This window comes from Acomys minous (assembly GCF_964271855.1).
Source record: "Acomys minous genome assembly, chromosome: 6".
In the NCBI taxonomy this organism is placed as follows: Eukaryota; Metazoa; Chordata; class Mammalia; order Rodentia; family Muridae; genus Acomys; species Acomys minous.
In genome coordinates, this window is record NC_140487.1 from 122,892,246 (window position 1) to 122,912,972 (window position 20,727).

At 50.6% G+C, this 20,727-nt stretch overlaps 1 protein-coding gene across 3 annotated transcripts in view; it reads left to right on the plus strand.

Moving 5' to 3' along the window:
- The window catches only part of CTNNBIP1 (catenin beta interacting protein 1), a 49,947-nt gene that overhangs the window by 9,080 nt on the left and 20,140 nt on the right, over positions 1-20,727 (plus strand). The window contains exons 1-2 of one of the 3 annotated variants that reach the window (XM_084786765.1): positions 13,304-13,388; positions 20,108-20,227. In XM_084786765.1, the coding sequence (XP_084642891.1) occupies positions 20,132-20,227 (96 nt within the window). In that variant the 5' untranslated portion in view covers positions 13,304-13,388; positions 20,108-20,131. Of the gene's footprint in view, positions 1-13,303; positions 13,481-20,107; positions 20,228-20,727 lie in introns of those variants that run through there. The other 2 variants (XM_084786767.1, XM_084786766.1) reach the window with 2 other exon arrangements.

Sequence of the window (20,727 nt, forward strand, 5' to 3'; positions counted from 1 at the left end):
TCTCCTTGCGCTCTGGGTAGTGGCCAGTCACCCTCACTCCTTGATCTCTGCTGAGGCTCAGTGCAGTGGTGGAGGTTGTCAGGCACTGCCCTGGTCCTTCATGTCTACTCAGATGAGATGAGCTCTTTTATCCTGATCTTTGAACTCTGTGTCATCCTTTTTTTTTTTTTTTAAGATTTACTTTTATTCTATGTATATGAGAAATTTCTTCCATGTATGCATGCATGTGTGCCATGTATATGCCTGGTGCCCAAGAAGGCCAGAGCAGGGCACTGGGGCCTCTGGAACTGTAGTTACAGATGGTTGTGAGCCGCTGTATGGGTGCTGAGAATCTGCAGGAGCAACCAGTGTTCTTAGCTGCTGAGCCATCACACAGGAGGTCAGGTCCTGCTGGCGTTCTGTGACATAGGCTTCTAAAGACTTAAGGCTTTTGTTGTGAAACCTGACAGTCTTCGGTGAGTCATTTTAATTTAAAAACAGGAGTATTAGCCAGCGGGACATTCACAGGCCAGCTTTGCCAGGAACTTCTGCTCCCTCTTTGAGGCTTGGTGGTTTGGGAATGAGGGATGACATTCCATGTGGCTGGTACGGACTTAGCCCCTGAGCTGGATTACCGTGGCGAGTGCCCAGGTCTGAGTATATATACCTACACTTAGTGGCAGTGAGGACAGCCTTGGAAGCCTCATACCAGTCCCCATGGCTTTCGGTCTTGTTTCTGACCACTTTCCTGAACTTGGCTCCCTTTGGAAGCACTGGCTGTAAACCCCACCCCACCCCCACTGCCACTCTAGCATGAGCTAGCTCTTTGGAGTATGCTCTGTCTGATCCTCTCTCTGGAGCCGCAGCCAGCACTGCCCATGCCTTCAGAATGGAGGTGGCCTTGTGAGCCCTCTTCCGTGTTCTCTTGATACCGCTTCCCTAGTTAATGGGACGAACACCTGGGAGATCCCGAGGGCATCTCCCTTGAAAACAGTTTGCATTTTGATTATCAGCTTGTCAGCCAGCTGGGGAGGAAGGAAACCAAGTCCTCAGCGGCTCTCAGAGGGGAGGTTCCTCCTTCCTTGGATTCTGTCCTGTTCCGAGGTAGCTGGAGACGGAGGAAAGGGCAAGTTGCTGGCTGTGACGCAGTAGGAGCTGCTACCCAAAGGCCTTCTGCAGTGTTACTAGGTCCGCTGTAACTTAGTAGACACGTGTGCTGAGAGGAGAGCCCATTGGAATGAGGCAGGGCCCTGCAGGGTAGGCACCAGGCGCTCAGCCCGGGAGGCCACCCCTGGAGCTCTAAGCTGGATCTGAGGATCCACAATTGTCATCCCCAAATCTGGGCAAAGAAATGGGTGGCTCACAGGCTGAGTCTGCTGCCTCTGGGGACACAAATGAAGATAATGAGCCTTCATACCGCAGTTCCCCCTACCCCCAATTGATTTAATAATCTAGTTCTCCACGGTAGAAAGCTCTAGGCTCCCTGGCTCCTACAGCTTGGGAGATAAAGGCAGAAAACCTCTGGAGGGAGATGATTCTGTTTGTTTATTATTATTATGATTTTATGTATATAAGTGTATGTCTGTGTACCGTGATGATGCCTGGTGGTGCCCACAGAGGCCAGAAGAGGGCATCAGATCCCCTAAGTTGGAGTTAGAGATGGAAGTAAGCGACCATGTGAGTTCTGGGAATTGAACCCAGATCTTTTGGAAGATAGGCCAGTACTTTTAAACACTGAGCCAGGAAGATGATCTTGGAGCAGTCTGCTGTTCTAGGGGCATCTGCGGAGAGCTTGCCAGGCTGCTTTTGAGATGAGCAGGTCTGTGGCTCCATGAAGAGGCCATGTGCTGTTCATGAAGAGGCGGGACCGGCCTTGCCCTGACAAATGTATCCCTGTCTTAGTTTCCCCTTCCCCTTTAAAACACTTTTGTATTTCTCAGTTCAATTAGAATTGTAAAATGTGCTCACACGAAATTGATAGTGGAGTTGATTGAGCTCCTATGGGCTCACATTTCCACTCTGGCCTCCTTCTGTGGAGGAGACCCACGCTCTGTGAACTTCCTGGCGAGGCTTCTTCCTTAAGGTTAGAGGGCCTGACACTGGCCCTTCCAGCCTAAAATTGACTGACAAGAAAAGAAAACAGTTTCCTGCAGGGAGCTGGGGCAGCAGGCCTAAGGGCAGCTGTGATGTCAGTAGGTCACAGAAGAAAGGGGTCCTTGTGCCATCCATTCTTGGGGCGCAGGGTTTCTTCTGATGTCCTTGATTACAATACTTCCTGCCAGGACCAGCCTTGGTGGAAGACCTTCTGAATTGGGGTGTGAGAGGTGCGTGTACTGTCTAAGGAGCTGGGGGACTCTGCGTGTTACCCAGACTCGGCATTACCCACTCCTTTGGGACTTGACAGAAGCTTACAGTCCCGGGACAGATAGGATTAGAGGAAGATCCGAAGCCGGATCCTGTAGGCGAGCTGGTTCCTGACTTTAGGTCTTAGACCGTGACTTGGCCAGGTTTCAGTGTGCCAGCTGCTCTCTGGGGAGGAAAAAAAGGAAGTGTGCCTTTCTTTCTTCGTCTCTGTCTCCTCCTGCACAGAAGCAAAACCTCTGGTTTTTTAGTTGGAACTGTGGAGCCTAAGAACACAGCTCAGAGGTTGGAGTGTTGGAGCAGCCGAGAAGCTGCCTCAGCTTCCTCTTCCTGTGTGCTTTGTCCGCAGCTGACACGCCTGGGGCTGCTTCTTGCTGTGGTGCGCACTCACTTAAGGGCTGCAAAAGACAGCAGCATGCTCAAGGGCCATTTTCAGCCAGTTGGGCCAACCAGAACTAAGCAGATACTCGACATAAATCTAGTTATAGAACATTTTACACACACACACACACACACACACACACACACACACACACACACACACGCTACTATCAGTCCTTGATGTTTGAGGACTATCTGAAATGTCAGATAGAAGGAGGAGCCGCTGTGATGTCCTGTATCTGTATTTCCAGAAGGCTGAGGCAGGAGAATCAGTTGAGTTTAGTTCGAGGCCAGCCTGGGTGACATTGCAAGACCTCAACCTCCAAATAGAAAAATTAATTAATTTGAAAAATTGGGCCAGGCATGACGGTACACACTTTAATTTCCACACTTGGGAGTAAGAGGGAGGTAGATCTCTGTGAGTTCAAGTCCAGCCTGGTCTACAAAGCAAGTCCAGAACAGCCAAGGCTGTTACACAGAGAAACTCTGTCTCATTAAAAAAAAAATGGCACCTATTATCTCAGCACTTGGAAGACAGAAGGATCATGAGTTTAAGACCAGGGTGGGCTACCTAGCAAGATCCTGTTTAATTGAAAAAAATAACCTGGGATGCCTTTAATCCCAGCACTGGAAGGCAGAGGCAGGCGGATCTCTGAGTTCAAGGCCAGCCTGGTCTACAAAGTAAGTCCAGGACACCAGAGCTGTTACACAGAGAAACCCTGTTTCAAAAAACCAGACCAACAAAAAACAAAAAAACAAAAAAACAAAAAAACAAACCAAAAAAAAAAAAAAACAAAAACAAAAACAAAAAACAAAAAAACAAAAAACCAGAAAAGAAAGAAAAAAAAATAAGACCCCCAGCACTTGGGAGGCAGAGGCAGGCAGATCACTGTGAGTTCGAGGACAGCCTAGGCTACACAGAGAAACCCTAAGGAGAAAAAGAAAAGAAAACCTAAGGAGAAAAAGAAAAGAAAAAATAGGGGCCAGTGAGATGGCTTAGTAGGCATAAGCCTATGGACTTTCTAGTCCCTGGAACCCTGTAAAGGTAGAAGGAGAAAACCAATTCTACAAAATTGTCCTCTGACCTCCACACACTATGTTGTATCCATACATCACACATTAATAATAAGTTAATTTATTATATTTTTTTAAACTTAAATTAAAAATTATAGGAGGCGTTTTTCTAGACTAGGCTCCTGCCCTGGTCTCAGCTGTCGGCTGTGTGTTACGTTCAAAGCCAACCTGGGCTACATGAGATCATGTCTATGAAACAAACAAAAAACTGTGAGGCAGAGGCAATTGAGTGGCTGAGTTTAAGGCCAGCCTGGTTTACCCAGTTCCAGGCCAGGCAGAGCTACATAGTGAGACCTTATCTTTAAGAAAATAAAATAAAATAAGAGCTGGGAGGTGGTGGCACACGCCTTTAATTCCAGCACTCGGGAGGCAGAGGCAGAGAACACTGTGAGTTCTAGGCCAACCTGGTCTACAAGTGAGTCTAGGACAGCCAAGGCTACACAGAAAAACCCTGTCTCAACTCCCCCACCAAAAGAATGAGGGTGGGTGGGGGGCATGGTGGCACATGTCTTTAGTTCTAGCACTTGTGAGGCAGAGGCAGGCGGATTTCTGAGTTCAAGGCCAGCTTGGTCTACATAGTGAGTTCCAGGACAGCTAGGACTACACAGAGAAACTCTGTCTCAAAAGAAAAAAAGAAAGAGTAATAAATGGGTCTGGAGAGATGGCTCCACAGGTTAAAAGCACTGGCTGGTCCTCTAGAGGACCCAGGTCAGTTTCCACCAGCCATGTGGCAGTTCACAACTGCTTGTAACTCCACTTGTAGGGAATGTGACACCCTTTTCTGGAGGTATATTATATTTAATGAGAGCTGTGGGTCTGTTATAATGTGTTTTCGAGAACAAGGCTGCACAGGGCCCGAAGCAGCCTTAAACCACCTTCTGCTTGCCCTCAGCCACACTTCAGGCGCAGCAACCTAAGTTGAAAAAGGTGCAGGCAAATGTGTAGACACACACTGGCATAGGCAGAGTACAGTAAGGCACCTGGATGTCATGACTCAGGGGGAGGAGAGGATGCTTCAGGCTGAGGAAAGAGCAGGTGCAAAGGCCCAGAGGTATGTAGAGCAGGGCGTGGCTGGCAACAGTGACGTGCGATCAGACAATTTTTCTTGGCTGCAATTCCTGCCTCTGATGCAGTACAGTTGTGCCTAATAGCCTTAGAGCCATCTGTAGACACTAAAATCTGCAGATGCTCAAGTCCCTTGGGTAAAATGATACAGTGTTTTCATATTGTTTATGTGTGTCTTGCAATAGCTTTTTTTTTAAAAGACAGTGTTTTATAGCATAGGCTGGCTTCAAACTCCCCAAGTACCTGATGATGACCTTGAACTTCTGATCCTGCTGAGTTCTAGGATTATAAGTGTGTGTACCCGACTCAGTTGTATGTGATGTTGGAGTTCCAACCCAGGTCTTCCTGTAGGCTAGGTAAGCACTGTGAGTGCAGTTGCACCCCAGCCTTCCAGAACACTCTGTTCTTCTCATTCATCCATCCATTCATTCATTTGTTAAACATGGTGTCACATTCCAGCACTTGAGAGGCAGAGGCAGCTGGATCTCCTAGCTTGAGGCCAACTTGGTCTATATAGCAAGACCATGTCTCAAAAAACTACATAAAGCTGGGCGTGGTGGTGCACGCCTTTAATCCCAGCACTCGGGAGGCAGAGGCAGGTGGATCTCTGTGAGTTCTAGGCCAGCCTGGTCTACAAAATGCGTCCAGGACACCCAGGGCTACACAGAGAAACCCTGTCTTGGGGGGAGGGGGAAGAAAAGAAAAGAAAGAAAGTCTTACGGGGGCTGGAGATGGTAACTCAGAGGTAGAGCACCTTCCTTGTATGTGTGCTTCTGCTCAGAGCAAAACCAAGAAATGTCTGTAGACATTGCCAAATGTCCCCTGGGAGGCGAAATTGCCTCCAGTGAGAGCCACAACTGTACAAGGAACACAGTGGTGAACTTGACCCCAGGATCTGACCCCTGCCCCTGCTGCGGGCAAAATGCAAGGGGCCTTTTTGCTTCCTTCATAGCCTGCTGGTCCTGGGAAAGCAGTCTCCAGGTGGATCCTGGACCCTTTTGTTTTGTTTTTGGTGGCCTTTGGGGCTTTCTCTGAGCCAGGGTCACTACTCAGAAAGGAAGAGTCCTGTCTTCTGGCTCTTAGGGACGTCCCTGCATCCTCCTCCTGTTGTGGCTGTGGAGATTCCATTGGCAACTGTGTTGATGCTCCTCTTGTGACAGGTGAGCTGGCTTAGACTTCGCTATGTCAGAGCCTCACTGAGGGACCTCTGTGGGAGTGCTGTGCACCTGGATTCTTCTGAACTCGGCTGCAGCTGTGAATGGGACAGGCAGGCAGCTTGGGTAGGAAGGGTAAATATATGGAATTAGAGCCACTCCTGCACCAGAGACCTGTGGCCAGAGAGAGCGGTTCCCCTACGTGGGCCTCAGGGGCATCTTGTACTTGATGAAGCCTCATGCACCGGGACTGAAGCCAGGGCCTGTGGGGAGCTATGGAGAAGTTGTAATGTGTACCCTTTGTACGTTCACCAGGTTTTCTTTGTAAAAACTTATGTAATAATGTGTGTGTGTGTGTGAAAGTGTGTGTGACACGTGTGGAGGTCAGAGGACAACTTGGCAGTAGTCTTTTCTCCCACTGTGGGTTCTGGGGACCAAACTCAGATGGTCAGGCTTCCATGGCATGCCTCCACGTGCCACTCACCAGCTCAGTTCACCAAGTTCTGCTGTGTGCTCCTTCATGCGGTCAACACACATCCACACATGGACACTGTGTGTGTGTGTGTGTGTGTGTGTGTGTGTGGTGTGTGTGTGGTGTGTGTGTGTGTGTGGTGTGTGTGTGTGTGTGTGTATGTGTGTGGTGTGTGTGTGTGTGTGTGTGTATGTGTGTGGTGTGTGTGTGTGTGTGTGTGGTGTGTGTGTGGTGTGTGTGTGTGTGTGTGTGTGTGTGTGGTGTGTGTGTGTGTGTGGTGTGTGTGTGTGTGGTGTGTGTGTGGTGTGTGTGGTGTGTGTGTGGTGTGTGTGTGTGTGTGTGGTGTGTGTGTGTGTGTGTGGTGTGTGTGTGTGTGTGGTGTGTGTGTGTGTGTGTGTGTGTGTGTGTGTGTGTGCCTACGTTCATGTCTAAGAGGCCACTGAATGCTTTACTCTATACTCTCCATTTTATTGCCTTGAGGGACACAGTCCTCCTCCTCCTTTTTTTTTTTTTAACCTAGGTGCTCAGGATTCCAACTCAGGTCCTCCTACTGGAGCAGTAAGTACTCTTAACCCCAAGGCATCTTCTCAGCACAGAAACAATCAAGAGTTAATTGCCACTATGGAGCTTGTGCCTCTTAGGAACCAAAATGATGGGTCTGAAGAGATGGCTCACAGCTCAAGAGCTGCTCTTTCAGGTTTGGTTCTCAGAGCCCACAGCTGTCTGCTGTTCCGGGATCTGACGCCCTCTTCTGGCTGCCGAGAGTACTGCATGCATGTGGTGCACAGTCATAGATGCAGGAAAAACATCCATACACGTAAAAACAAACTCTAAAACAGAATCACCACCACAGGGTATTTCCTGATGTAACCACAGTGTCACCGTTACACTCAACACGTACAACACTGGCACAGTATTCTTGTGTAGTACATGGTCTCCAGTTGCGCAGTAATGTCCATAGCTCTCACCTCTGTTTGTAGGGTGCAGCTCAGCATCAAATCCAGGCTCTGCCTTAGAGTCCCTTCATGGCCTTGGGCAGATTGCTTAGCTTCCCCGAGCCTCAGTTGCCTCGTCTATAAAATGGGAATAATTCCTACCTTGCAGGCTTGTGAAGTCTAAATTTAAATAAGACAGTGCACAGAGCCCGGCTGGTTCCATGCCAGGCAATTGGGAAATGCCACAGCCACATCATAATTATCATTGTTCTGCAGCATGGCCTGGCTTCACACAGCAGGAAGGAACTGGGGCAGGTTTGAATTTGGGTTGGCATGCTCAGGACAAATTCCTAATCCCAAGCTCACCCCCCGAAGAATGGCACTGCACCCTGAAAACTGGGTGACTCGCCTGAGCCGTCATCGGGAGACAAGTTGTCCAGAGTAATGACTGAGAACGGAGCAGGTGGAATTTTTCTGTGCTGCCTATGTCCTTGGAGGACCTTAGGTGCCACCCTGTGCGGGATTCCGGCAGAAGCTATACCTCAGGCCTGCCTCCCTCTCCCTGGCCCGAAGCACATTTTTAATGATTACTGACCTGGGTTCAAGTCCCGACTCAGGCTGTCACATACAAGCCGCTTGTGTAACCGACAGGGTCAGTAGTGATGTGGATGGAGTGGCTTATTTACAGGGCCTGGGGAGAGCTTGGCAAATGGCACACACTGTTGAGCACAGCGTTCTCAGTTGCATGGCTTGGCTTCCAGGCAGACTTGCTTCAGTTGTCACCCCTACAGAGGAGGCGTGGTGCTGGTGGTCATCCTGCAGCACACAGGACTCAGCCTGTGCATGTCTTCAGGGCGAAGTCCAGAGACCCCTCGAGTTTTTAACCCTTTCATTCCTTTGAACCAGCTCGGGCCTGGTGGTTGAATTTGGAAGAATGGAGAGAAAGAAGCTTGTGGGTTTTACGCATGTAGACCTTTAAATTTTATGTTTCTTTATTTGTGTGTATTTCATGTGGAAATCAGAAGACAGCCTATGGGAGTCAATTCTCTCCTACAAATATGTATATGAGGGCGTATGTGTGTGGTGGTTTTGTTGTTTTGTTTTTTGTTTTTACCAATTTATTTATTTATTGGTTTGTTGGTTTGTTTGGTTTGGTTTGTTTTGGTTTTTCGAGACAAGATCTCTCTGAGTTAGCTTTGGCTGTCCTGGACTCACTTTGTAGACCAGGCTGACCTCGAACTCACAGCGATCCACCTGCCTCTGCCTCCCGAGTGCTGGGATTAAAGGCGTGCACCACCACGCCCGGCAAAATGAATGGTCTTAACACAGGCAGAAGACAAACTGATGGCCTGGGTAACCAGTGGTCTTGTCTCATACACCTTTTACCAGAAGTTGTGTGTAGGAAAGGAGTTTTGTGCAGCCAGCCTGTGGTGGAGGTGAAGAGTGCCAGTGACGTGCAGTCAGGGCCTGGCCGTTCACTCTGCACACTCTGAAGTGGTCATTTCCTTCTCCTTTGGGCCCCAGCCCCAAGGCTGCATCTGCCTTGATTTCGTTTGTTTTGTTGTTATTGTTGTTGTTGTTGTTTTGAGACAAGGTCTCAAATAGCCTAGGCTGTTCTGGTCTCAGCTCCCTAAGTAACTGAGGGTGGCCTTGGACTCTTGCCCCCACTTCCCACGTCCTGGGCCACTAGGCCAGACTCCCTTGGTGTTTTAGACCATGTGGATGTGGCCTCGAGGATCCCCCCTCAACGCAGTCAGCTGGCTCCACATTCAAGAGCAAAGCTAAGATTTAAGAGTAGTTACAGACTAGACTCAGGCCAGTCTCCAGCAAACGGTACAGGGTGTGGGTGGCCACCTAGAAGACATGGAGCTACACAGGCAAAGACCAAATAAGACTGCTATGCCCTGCTCCTTAAGGGGGCAAGGGGCCCCCAACAGTGCAGAGTGACTGCTCAGTTGGGGGAGGGCGATGTTGAGAACCAGAAACCCATGAAGAGGCGGAGGTGCTTCCTCCTCCTCCTCCTGCGCTGACTGGAGGAGCCCTGTCTGCTGCAGCTGGGGCGGCTGCGTTAGTGAACACTGGGGGCCGGGGGTCCTGTGAGACAGGTGGGTGGGGGGCAGCAAGCAGAGCTGTCCTCTCTGACCGGCAAGGGATCCTGTCCTGGAGTCCTGCCACTTCCTGTCTCCTTCAGCTACTCCTGGGCTTCACCCTCCATTCGGCTTGGAAGGCCACTTAGCTCAGTCACCGCCACCAAGGTGGCAAGCTGGACTTGGATCAGCTGAAGGGCCCATGCATCTGGAGCCTCGGTTTCTTCCTGGCCTCCTGTGTCCTCTGCTGCAGTGCAGGTCTTCCTGTGTTGTCATTTTCTGCGCATCTGACTCGTCGGTGTCTCTTCCTAAAGCCCCATTCTTGCCCTAGTCCCACTCGGCTGCAGAGATCCTGGTGCCTCCCCGGCCTCGTTTCCTTTCTGGTTCCAGAGATCTTTGGAGATGTTCTCCAAAGGGAGAGTCTGGTCCTGTCTTCTCTCTGGAGGCTTCTCAGTGCTATTTGTGTAGCTTGCCCTCTGGCCTGTCCCCGGGCGCCCCCAGGCAGTCTCTCCTCACAGGAGTCCCAGCAGGTCAAGCTCCTGGAAGTGTGTCCCCAGGATGCGTTCTGTTTCCTCCTGTGCACTTTGCCACAGTGTCTGAGACGCAGGGTCCTGAGTTTGATTTGAATGGTGTCTGTCTGCCCTCAACTCAAGTTCGTCTCTCTATATCCTCGAGGCCTGCCATAGAGGAGCAGCCCAGGGACTGCTTGCTCACTCAGTGCCTGTGCCTTCTTCCTCCTCTTCCAGCTAACTCCTGTTCATCCTTCACGACCCAGGTCCAGAGCCAGCCTCTGTGCTTTTCCACACACTTGTGCTCTGCCGTTGCTCACTGCTTTGGGTCAAGGCCCTGGGTCTTTCCTCCTCATGCTGCTGAGGGCAGGAGGCAGTGCATGGCACAGTCTGTGGTTGGCTCATCATAGTATCTTATTTGTGCTGTTGTCTGCGTGTACTGTGATTTCCTCAGCCATTTGGTTATCTCTGGCCAAGAGGACCCTGGTCTTAGTGCCCCCCCACCTTCTGTATCTCCACTGCCTGTGCCAAGAACAGCTTGATAAATCCCCTTGATCCAAGTAGTGGTCTGTGTAAGACTGTGGGCCTTTGGCAGTTTGGGAGGCCTCCTTCCCTTCTGGACCAGCCATATAATGTTGGACTTTTTATTTAAAAAAAAATATTACAAGTCAGACGCAGGAGCACATACCTTTAATCCTAGCACCTTCTTCTGGCCTGCAGTTGTACATGCAGGCAGAGCACTGTATACATAATAATAAATAAATATTAAGAAAAGAAAGTTTATTTTTAAAAAAACCAAATAACTAATTAATTCATTACAATTTTCAAGGTGGAGCTGGAGGGTGTGTAGAGTGTTGGCTTAGCATGCATGAGGCCTTCCGTTGGATTCTAGCAGTCAATCAACCAACCAACAAAGGTGACTCCCAGACAAGAATATCATAAAGAGGTCAAAACAGGTGAAAGTATCTTGGTGATATGTGCCTGATTCCCAGTACCTGTAGGCAGTAAGATTAAGAGTTGAAGGCCAGAGGTGGGCCATGGTGTCCAACGCCTTTAATCCCACCACTTTGGGGAGCAAAGGCAAGTGGATCTATGAGTTCGAGGCCAGCCTGATTTACAAAGTGAGTTCAGGATAGCCAAGGACACAAACAGAAACCCTGTCTCAAAAAACAAAACAAAACAAAACAAAAAAGAATAAGGTGGGTGTAGCTTGGTGGAATGCTTGCCTAGAGTACATGAAGCTTTGGGTTCAACCCCCAGCACTGGAAAGAAAAGAAAAAGCAGGCATGGTAGTGCATGCCTGTAATCCCAGCACTGAGGAAGTAGGAAGAGTTCAAGGCCATTGTCTGGTACATAGTGAGTTTCAGGCTCCAGGGTGGCTCTGTGATACCCTGTAAAAACAACAATGAAGGAGGAAGGAAAGGGAGGGAAGGGAGAAAAAAAGAAAAGAAGGGAGCCTCAGAGCAGTGGCAGCGGACAGTAGGTCCTGGCACGGGGACCCTTGTCACTGTGAAGCCTCCAGTGCACAAAGCCAGCCGTCATCCCGTGTCCATCCTGTCAAGCTTTGGGTCCCACTGCTGGTCAGTGGCAGCTGGTTGGAAACAGAAGCCAGCTCCTGGAGCACAACAAATCTCTGATGCTGCACAGGACTAAGGCATCGTGAGCCTCAGTTCCCGTCCGTGTCGTCTGGGACCGCTGTCTGGGAAGGCCTGTGTCATCCTGGCCTTCTGATGCCTCCACTGAAAGTCACAAAGCTCCCCTCTCCTCCTTGGAAGGTCCTGAGCCCTGTGGACAGGAGGATAATTAGTGGCAGTTGAAGAAATAAAAGCCCCTCAGAGGCAGGAGGAGGTTCTCTTTTCATCTCTTTTTGAAGGACTGTGAGGACTCGGGTGGGAAGTTCCCCAGGGTTCCTTGGTATTTCAGTGCTTTGATATCTGGAGGAAGAAGAGAGCAATTAATTGCTACAAATGGCCTGTTCCTATAGGGCTGCTGTGATGGGTGGGGGTGGGGGGTCAGGCAGCCATCCTCTAGATGGAGGGACCCACACAGTGGTGCCTGACTAGGGGAGGCTGTTAAAGTATCACTGTGTGGGGCTGGGAAGGTGGCTCAATGGGTAAAAGCGGGCACTGTATAGACATGAGGACCTGAGTTCAATTTCCCAGCACTATGTTTGAAAAAAGGAATGGCCAAGTGTGCTTGTAACTCATTGGGGTGGGGCAGAGATAGGCAGATCCTAAGAACCCGTCAGCTAGCCAGACGCCAAACCGGCGAGCCTCAGGTTCAGTGTGAGACCCTGTCTCAAGGGAATGAGGCTAAGGGTGATAGAGGCTTCCACAAGGACATACTACACACACACACACACACACACACACACACACACACACACACACACACGCACGCAGGCACGCACACGTGCACATTCATGAATGCACCCATGTATATATGGAGAGAAATCCTTTGTAGAAGTGTGCCTTCCTCACTTCCTCAGCTTCTCGGCAGCTTTGTCTTCAGAAATCAGGTAGGGAGACATTCCCAGGCTCAGAACCCATTGCCTCAGGCTTGGAGGGCTGAGCAGGGATGAGACTTGGAGGCTACTCAAGGCTGGATGGGAATGCCTTGGCCCGGCTGCCCCTGGTCCTCATAGTAGGCCACTTCCACCAGGTTGGCTAGGATGTTGTCCAGTCGATGAGGTTGTCGGGGAAAGGTCAGAGAAGCCATGTTCTTTGGCTCTTGGAAGAGGTGTGTTGGCATAGAGAGACTGCAGCCAGGCTAGTCAGTGTGTAAGCCTCATTCGTGACTGCTGTATGTGTGACACGTGTCTGTTTCAGCGGACAGCTGCAGATGTCATCTATACACACAGCTGGAGCACAGGAGGCAGAGGATGAGGAACCTGGCCTTGGTATTTGAGGTGTTTGGTGGGTGGGAGGTCATCTCGTACAGAGGCAAGGACTTCCCCATCATCTGTCACACTGAGTCATTCAGGTCCCATGTCTCTAGACAGAGTAAGTAGCCCAGAGGAGGGGGTGTGCACTGTGTGGAGCAGACCTGCCTCAGCCGGAAACGAGAGGCTTGGTGCATACTCAGCATCCTGTCTTGGAGGTGTTGGAGCAGGCTGCCTGGGCTTGCCTGACACACAGGTATTTCTGGACTATGACAGAGCCCATGGCCATAGGCTTTGCGCCAGCCGTTCTGTTCCCTCAGCACGGGGGCGTGTGCACCAGGTCCTACTGCAGCAGCCACTGGGCCCTTCTGGCTCCTCCCATGACCGTGTTCTATGTTTCCACAGGGCGGCACCCTCTATTTCTTCTCAGCCGCAACCCTCCCCTTAGAGTTGAGCATCTTTTTGCCTGAAGTTAATTTCCAGAAACCAGGTAAGGATGTGAGGGGAAGGCTCTGTTGTGCGGCCGAGGGACAGCGCATTGTGGAGGGAGGTTGGGGGAAGCCTTGAGACCAGACTCGAAAGGTGAGCACCGCTGGCGTCACTCTCTGACGGCTTTTCTCCATGCTCCCAAATGATGCTTGGTTCCTCCAGTGTGGGGGCTCTTCTTCCTTCCTATTTTCTCCTTGCACTGTTAGGAACTGAACCCAGTCAGTGCCTTGAGCATCATAACGAATGCGCTGTACGACTAAGCTGCCCTGCCTGATGTGTGGACAGTGCTGCTGATTTGTCAGGCTAAGATTTGAGCCGACTCTAGCTTAATAAATGTAAATATTTTGTTATTGTGTGTGATAGGAGGCAGGGGGAGCAGTGACATGTGCCCATGTGAAGTTGGTTCTCTCTGTCCACTTGCATGTGAGTTCTAGGAATTGAACTCAACTTACTGGGTGTGTACAGCAAGCGCCTTTACCTGCTGAGCTATCTTGATTACCCTGGGTTAGCATCTTGTGTAAACTCTTGTTGTTATATGATGTATTTCTGTCTGCTGTGAAGCATGTGTGCATTTAGAAGTTGCAGAGGTGGTTTGTGATGATGCTGTGTTGCCGACAGTGCTCAGGAGCTTGTGCATGCTAACCGGTGGAGCCACAGCCCCAGATTTCATGCCCTTGTGGGGGGTGGCGGTGTGTCTGTGTGTCTGTCTGTATGTATCTGTGTGTGTGTGTGTGTGTGTGTGTGTGTGTGTGTGTGTGTCTTGGGGGGTGCCTGTATGTCTGGGAGGGTGTATCTGTGGGGGAGGTGTCTGTGTATATCTGTATGTCTGGGGGTGTATGTCTTTGTGGGGGTGTGTCTGTGTGGGGTTATGTCTCTGTGTGTGTGTGTGTGTGTGTGTGTGTGTGTGTGTGTGTGTTGCCTATTTGTGTTTTGGAAACAGGTCTGCTATAGCCCAGGCTAGCCTCAAATTCACTCTGTAGCTGAGGATAACCTTGAAGTTCTGATCCCCCATCTTCTAAGCCCCAAGTGCTAGGATTATAGGCATGTGCCACAATGCCTAGCTCCTTTTTTAAAAATTGTTTTTATGACTTAAAATTATTTTTGAGCCAGTCATGGTGGCATGTGCCTTTAATCCAAGCACTTGGAGGTAGATGAATCTCTGTTAAGTTTGAGGCCAGCCTGGTTTACATAGTGAGTTCCAGGACACCCTGTCTCAAAAAATAAAAACTACTTTTGATCTAAAGTCTGATTTTATAGCCTCACTGACTTGAAACTCAACTGTGTAGCCCAAGGTAGCCCCAAGCTCGAGGGGCTCCGTGCCTCACCTCCTGAGTGATGCATTACAGATAGGAGTCTCCATGCCCAGCCCTCACAGTGTGTGCTTTTGTTTCGGGCTGTTGACAGAGTAAGCCATTGTCTGTGGCTGGCCTGGGACTCAGGCTGTTTCAAGCTTTTGGCATCCTCCTGCCTCTACTTCCCAAGTGCTGGGATTACAGTTCAGAGCCATTACACTGGCTTCCTAGTCTGTTTTAACATGGAAGGCAAATGGTGCAACCAGAGGACAGCAGTCGTTGTGACCCTGAAGGACTCATCCTATTGTCTGGCCCACCTTAAGGGTTTTTTTGTTGTTGGTGGTGTTGGATTTATTTTTGATTTTTTGAGACAGGGTTTCTCTGTCTGACAGCCCTGGCTGTCCTGGACTCATTTTGTAGACCACGCTGGCCTCGAACTCACAGCGATTCGCCTGCTTCTGCCTCTTGAGTGCTGGGATTAAAGGCGTGCGCCACCACGCCCAGCTGGTGGTGGGTTTATATATACATTTTTCCTAAGATGCTAGACCCCCCCCCCATGGTTATAAACTAATATTTGCTTTCTTAGAAACTTGAGTGTGCAAACAGCATTAGCTTCAGGTTTATAAATAAAAGTGAGCACAAGTGGCTGTACTTGTAATCACGGCCACCCAGGCAGGTCAGAGAGAGGCCAGCTTGTCAGGCTCCTTATCTGCAGCGATAGAGCCCCGCAGGGGCCAGCGCCAGCCTCTCACATTCTTGCCTTCTTCTCCTGCCCCGCCTCCTGCATCTTCTAAAGTGCCATCGGCTGGTCCACGTGGGTCTGTGCAGAGGCTGGGTGGGAGCGAAACCTTGATGGCCCTGCAGGTCCATCCCAGCCCGGGAGCCTCACAGTTCTCTCCCTGTGTACATCTTGCACGTTGGTCGGGAACCTCTTCTCACTGTTCTTCCCTGACCAGCCATACTTCCTGCAGCAGAGGGGCAGGCTAGAACTCCCAGCTGTGTGTGCATGCAGTGTCTGGGTATGTGTCTTAACCCTCAGTGTTTGCATTTACTCTGTCAGGTGGAATGTCCTGGCAAGGCACCACTTTATGCACAACATGTGGTTTATCCGCACATAATAGGAAACCACAGACCTCTCTGCTCCCATTCACTTGCATAATTGACAGCTGCCTGTTTTTTCTCCCCATTTTCCCTTTTCTGGTTCATATCTGACTCCTGACACATTTTCTTAGTGGAAGGGAAACACTGCCCTGTTTTCAGGGGTGGGGTGGGTGTGTAGGAATAGCTAAAGCCATTACTGATGTGTTATCACTTTTGATTCTTAGGTGTAAGCTTGGATGAACAATTAGTATCTAACTGAGTTGTGGTTTGAGCTTATGCAATTTAAGCACATTTTAGTGGAGACCTGTTCTTGATCCCTACACGGGAAATAGGAGTCCTCCAGTGATACTAGTGTGGGACACTCAGACTCGTGATGAGCCTTTAACAACATGACACCCTTACTGTGAGTTAGGACAGAATTGCATCAGTTATGACGCTTTCTGGAGCATTTGGTCTGGAATGTGAAGGGCAGGGACCTGTGCTCCACTTTCTATCTCAGATCCAGCCCTGGGTGTTCCTTCCCGGCAAGCAGCAAGGCACAGTCAGCAAAAGCAGGGCTGTGCCGACACCAGAGGACAAAGGTACTTGCCACCAAGTCTTTGAACCCTAGGAGACGACTGACCTCCAAAACTCATCCTCTCGGGCTGCAGAGATGGCTCAGAGGTTAAGAGCCTCTGTCTGTTCTTCCAAAGGTCATTAGTTCAATTCCCAGCAACCACATGGTGGTTCACAACCATCTATAATGAGATCTGGTGCCCTCTCCTGGCATGTAGGCAGAATACTGTATAAATAATAAATATATCTTTAAAAAAAAAAGATTTATATTCAGAAACTTAGATGCACCAAGTTAGGAAAGATGTCTTCTTCAAGGCTGTCAAATACAAGTAGTCAAAACACTAAGAATGTAACATTTACACAATTCCTGATTGTGTCATGGTTCTTCTTGTTATAGGTAGTCTATTTATTGTGTATATGTGAAATAATATAAATGTATATGTAAAAAATAAAATAAAAAGTTTTACCTTAAAAAAAAAAAAAGGCATCAGCCAGGCATGGTGGCTCACGCCTTTAATCCCAGCACTCAGGAGGCAGAGGCAGGTGGATCACTGTGAGTTTGAGGCCAGCCTGGTCTACAAAGTGAATCTAGGACAGTCAAGGCTACACAGAGAAACCCTGTCTCAAAAAACCAAAAAAATAAAAATTAAAAATTAAAAAAATTCATCCTCTCTGCCCTTCACATGTACACTGTGGTGAGCACACAAACACATAAAGAAGGAAAGAAATGGGAACAGAATACCGGCTGGCAAGAACTTTTTGAAATGCTGTCAAGAGTCTTCTGAAGCTTAGGAAACAGCTTTGTGCCAGGCAAGTGTGTTGAAGTAAGAATGACCTGGCTCCAAAGACCCTGTTGAGCTAAAAACCCCAAGACTTCACAGCAGGCCTGATCAGCCAAGAGGATGGGCTGTGCCAGTCTATGGGGCGTGGAAGGCTAAAGCTGCAGGTCGGAGCTCTGTGGCGCACACCCTGTGTGAAGTTGCTGAGCGGTGATGTTCCTCCAGCTAGCACGGACACGACAGCCCTAACCAGACCACTGCCTCGTGCGAGCCGCTCTCTGAGTGAATAGATAGGTTTCTGGGACCCACAGGTTGGAGTGTGGTTTGTAAGAGCTTCCAGTCCTCCTGGGTGACCAAGACACCCTGGAGACGCCAATGCTTTTGTGTGTGGCGGCACCTAGTGGCTGCTCCCTTGCATGCCATGCGTCTTTCATTGAGGGGGGGAGGTGGAGGGGGCAGAGGTAAGCCCTTGAGCACAGGACAGAATTGGAAGATTTTGCCCATGGGAGCTCTGATTCCCAGTTCAAAGGCTTTGTGACACACTTCCGAGATCAGTGTCTCAGACCACACTGAGTACTTTGAGAGGGAGAGTCCTTTGAGAAAGTTGAATTTGAATTCTAGGTTAAGTTGCTTTTCTTTCTTTTTTTGTTTTAGCTTGGTTGGTTGGTTGGTTGGTTGGTTGGTTGATTAGTTTTTGGTTTTTCGAGACAGGGTCTCTCTGTGTAGCCTTGGCTGTCTTGGACTCACTTTGTACACCAGGCTGGCCTTGAACTCACAGTGATCCACCTGCCTCTGCCTCCTGAGTGCTGGGATTAAAGGCGTGCGCCACCATGCCTGGCTTGCTTAAGGCTCTTAATACTGTGGCCTGGTCCACGTGGGAACGAGTACAGTAGAGAAGGGGGATCTGAGGCAGTAAAGACTGCTCCCCTGCTCCGTTCAGCTAGGTGTGTGGTGCTGACAAGTGCCTGCTGGGTACCAGCATCTAGGAGGACTGGACAGGCAGAGCAGACACCGCCTGGCCTTCCATCAGAAGAGGGAAGACAATGAGCAGCCGCTCCAACCAGACACTCGGGACAGTAGGGCAGTGAGACAGGGCTGTGGGACCAGAGGCGACGATGCAGAGCTGGCTCCCCTGGAAACTTACCTTCAGGCTGAGAGGAAGCCAGTTCTGTGCCCAGGGGCTGGATAGCCAGTGCAGAGCTGACCAGAAAGGAGTAGGGAGAGCTGGGCTGTGGACAAAGCGGGCTGATTACACTGGGCCTTGCTGGTACCGGCCAGCACTAGGAAATATATTTTCAGGTAGGACCAGGCTGTAGACGGTGTCATCTCTCCTGATCTGTGTGGATTGTAGGGAAGAGGACAGTGAAAGTGGGTGGGCCACGAGGCCAAGGCCATATGGTAGTCCAGACGAAAGTATTGGGAAGGAGATGTAGGCCACAGCATCCACACTCAGGGTCCAGGCAGGGGTCACCATGAAGCCATGTGCAGTCTGTCCCACACACATCAGTGCTGCTGTGTAAAGTAGAGGGTCAAATGAAGGAGAGCTACCCTAGGACCTTGCTTTCCTGCTGAGTTCTGGTGCAAGTGAGGATCATCCACAGGCTGCTGTGTGCCCTGGGGACTATGCTTGAGGCCAGTGTGCCTTTTCCTAGCCCCTAGTGATTACTTTGGCCCCCATCTCTCTCTCTCTCCCTCTCACCCCCTCCCCACCCCCACCCCTCTCCTTTTTTCCGAGTCAGGGTTTTTCTGTGTATCCTGGCTGTCCTAGACTCACTTTGTAGACCAGGTTGGCTTCAAACCTGCAATCCACCTGCCTCTGCCTCCTAAGCGCTGGGATTAAAGGTGTGCACCACCACGCCCGGCACACTTTGTCCCTTTTTTGAGCCCAGGATGAGTTGGAAGGGAGTGGATCACAGAGGAAAGGAGTCTGGATTCTAGGACTCCGAGGGTGGATCCAGTGACTCTGGAAGGAGTTCTGTGCTGTGGCAAGCACATAGCATGATGTCAGCCCCAGCTGGCCAGGTTGTCAACCTGCTGTGTGGGCTCTCAGGGCGAGGGCCCCATTAGGCCTTTGAGCAGCTGACGAGTAGATACTGAGAGCTGTTACCCAGGCTCTGGCGCATTCTCGGGTACGCCCTTGGCATGGAGCATTGCCTTGTCCACATGTTTCTGTCCAGGACGCGTGGGCCACAGAGAGTTGACGGTGTGAGGAGCGTCCCCTCATTCCCCGAGTGCAGCTCCTTGGTAGCAGGGCTGCTGAGGCTCCACCCCACCAGCTGCTGCGTTATTTCTGACTTGTCCAAGAGTTCAAGTGTGTAACCCAAACCCCTAGATCCTGCCTCCTCTCCCCCAGCTCCTGGAGGAGGCTCTGGGCTTCTCTCTCTGGGGCTGGCTGGCTGGTGCTCAGGCCAGAGACACCTGGACACAACTACTGGCCTTCACAGCTGCCTTCAGGAGCTGCTTAGCAGGTGGGGTGGGCGGGTGAGGGTGGTGACGGCCACTCTACCGGTTCTCTGCTCCATAGCCCTGAACAGACACCCCTGTAGAGGGGCTCCTCAGTGCTTTTGCCCAGGAGCTGGCATCCTGAGTTCAGTAGAGGCTTTGCACGGGGCTGTCCCTGCCTTGGGAGCTGTCAGTGGGCTGTTTCTTGAGCCAGAGGCCTCACTAGCCACCTTGGATCAAACCCTTTTACTTCTTGTGCATGTCTCTTGTGCTGAAAGCCTAGAACTCTTGGGGCTTCATTGCTCATCTCTCTTGTGGCTCCGAACCTTGGCTGTCCCTGCAGCCTCTGGTCTGGAATGAGAGGTCCTCAGCCGTGCTGCCTGGGCCTCAAGTCAAGAGGTACTGAGGACCCGCCACCTCCTCCTCAGCCTTTCTTTTGCTGTCAGACACGAGGTCCCTACTGGGGAGGGACTACTTGAGAAAAGAGTGCATCACCTACAGGTGTATCTCACCCTGCCGTTCTCCCTGTAATGCTCCCTGTCTCCTCGCAGTGTCCCCAGAGCTGGGCCAGGGGGATGAACCGCGAGGGAGCTGCCGGGAAGAGTCCGGAGGAGATGTACATTCAGCAGAAGGTCCGCGTGCTGCTCATGCTCAGGAAGATGGGCTCAAACGTGAGTGAGTGGCCTTTCGGGTGCCAAGCGGCAGGGTACCTGCTGCCCTGAAGAAGGAAGGGGCAGCCGCAGCTCCCTGCTGACTCTCCAAGACCGGGGGTGGGGGGGTGGGGGTAAGGGGGGGAGGGCTGTGGGGCTTGTGGATTGGCTCTGTTGCCAGGTCAGGCGCTGTGAGCACAGAGCATTTTGAGCCAGGCACGATGATGGGGACTTGACCTTCCTTTCTGGCCCTCTGTGACCTCAGAGAGCCTTCTCTCCTGGGCAGATGAGGGGCAGCTGGGCAAGGTGACCACTGAGGGCAGCAGTAGACAAGCAAGTACAGGGGTATCTTTTGAAAAAAGAAAGGGAAGGATTTGGGATTGCTGATCAGCCACTGGTGTCTGGCCAGGGCCTGATCTTCTTACCTGCCCTATGTCAGAGTAGACACTGATTTAGGTACAAAGTGAGTAGCAAGGCATGTGAACTTCAGGGACCTGGTTTTCAGGGTGGAAGCAGGCTAT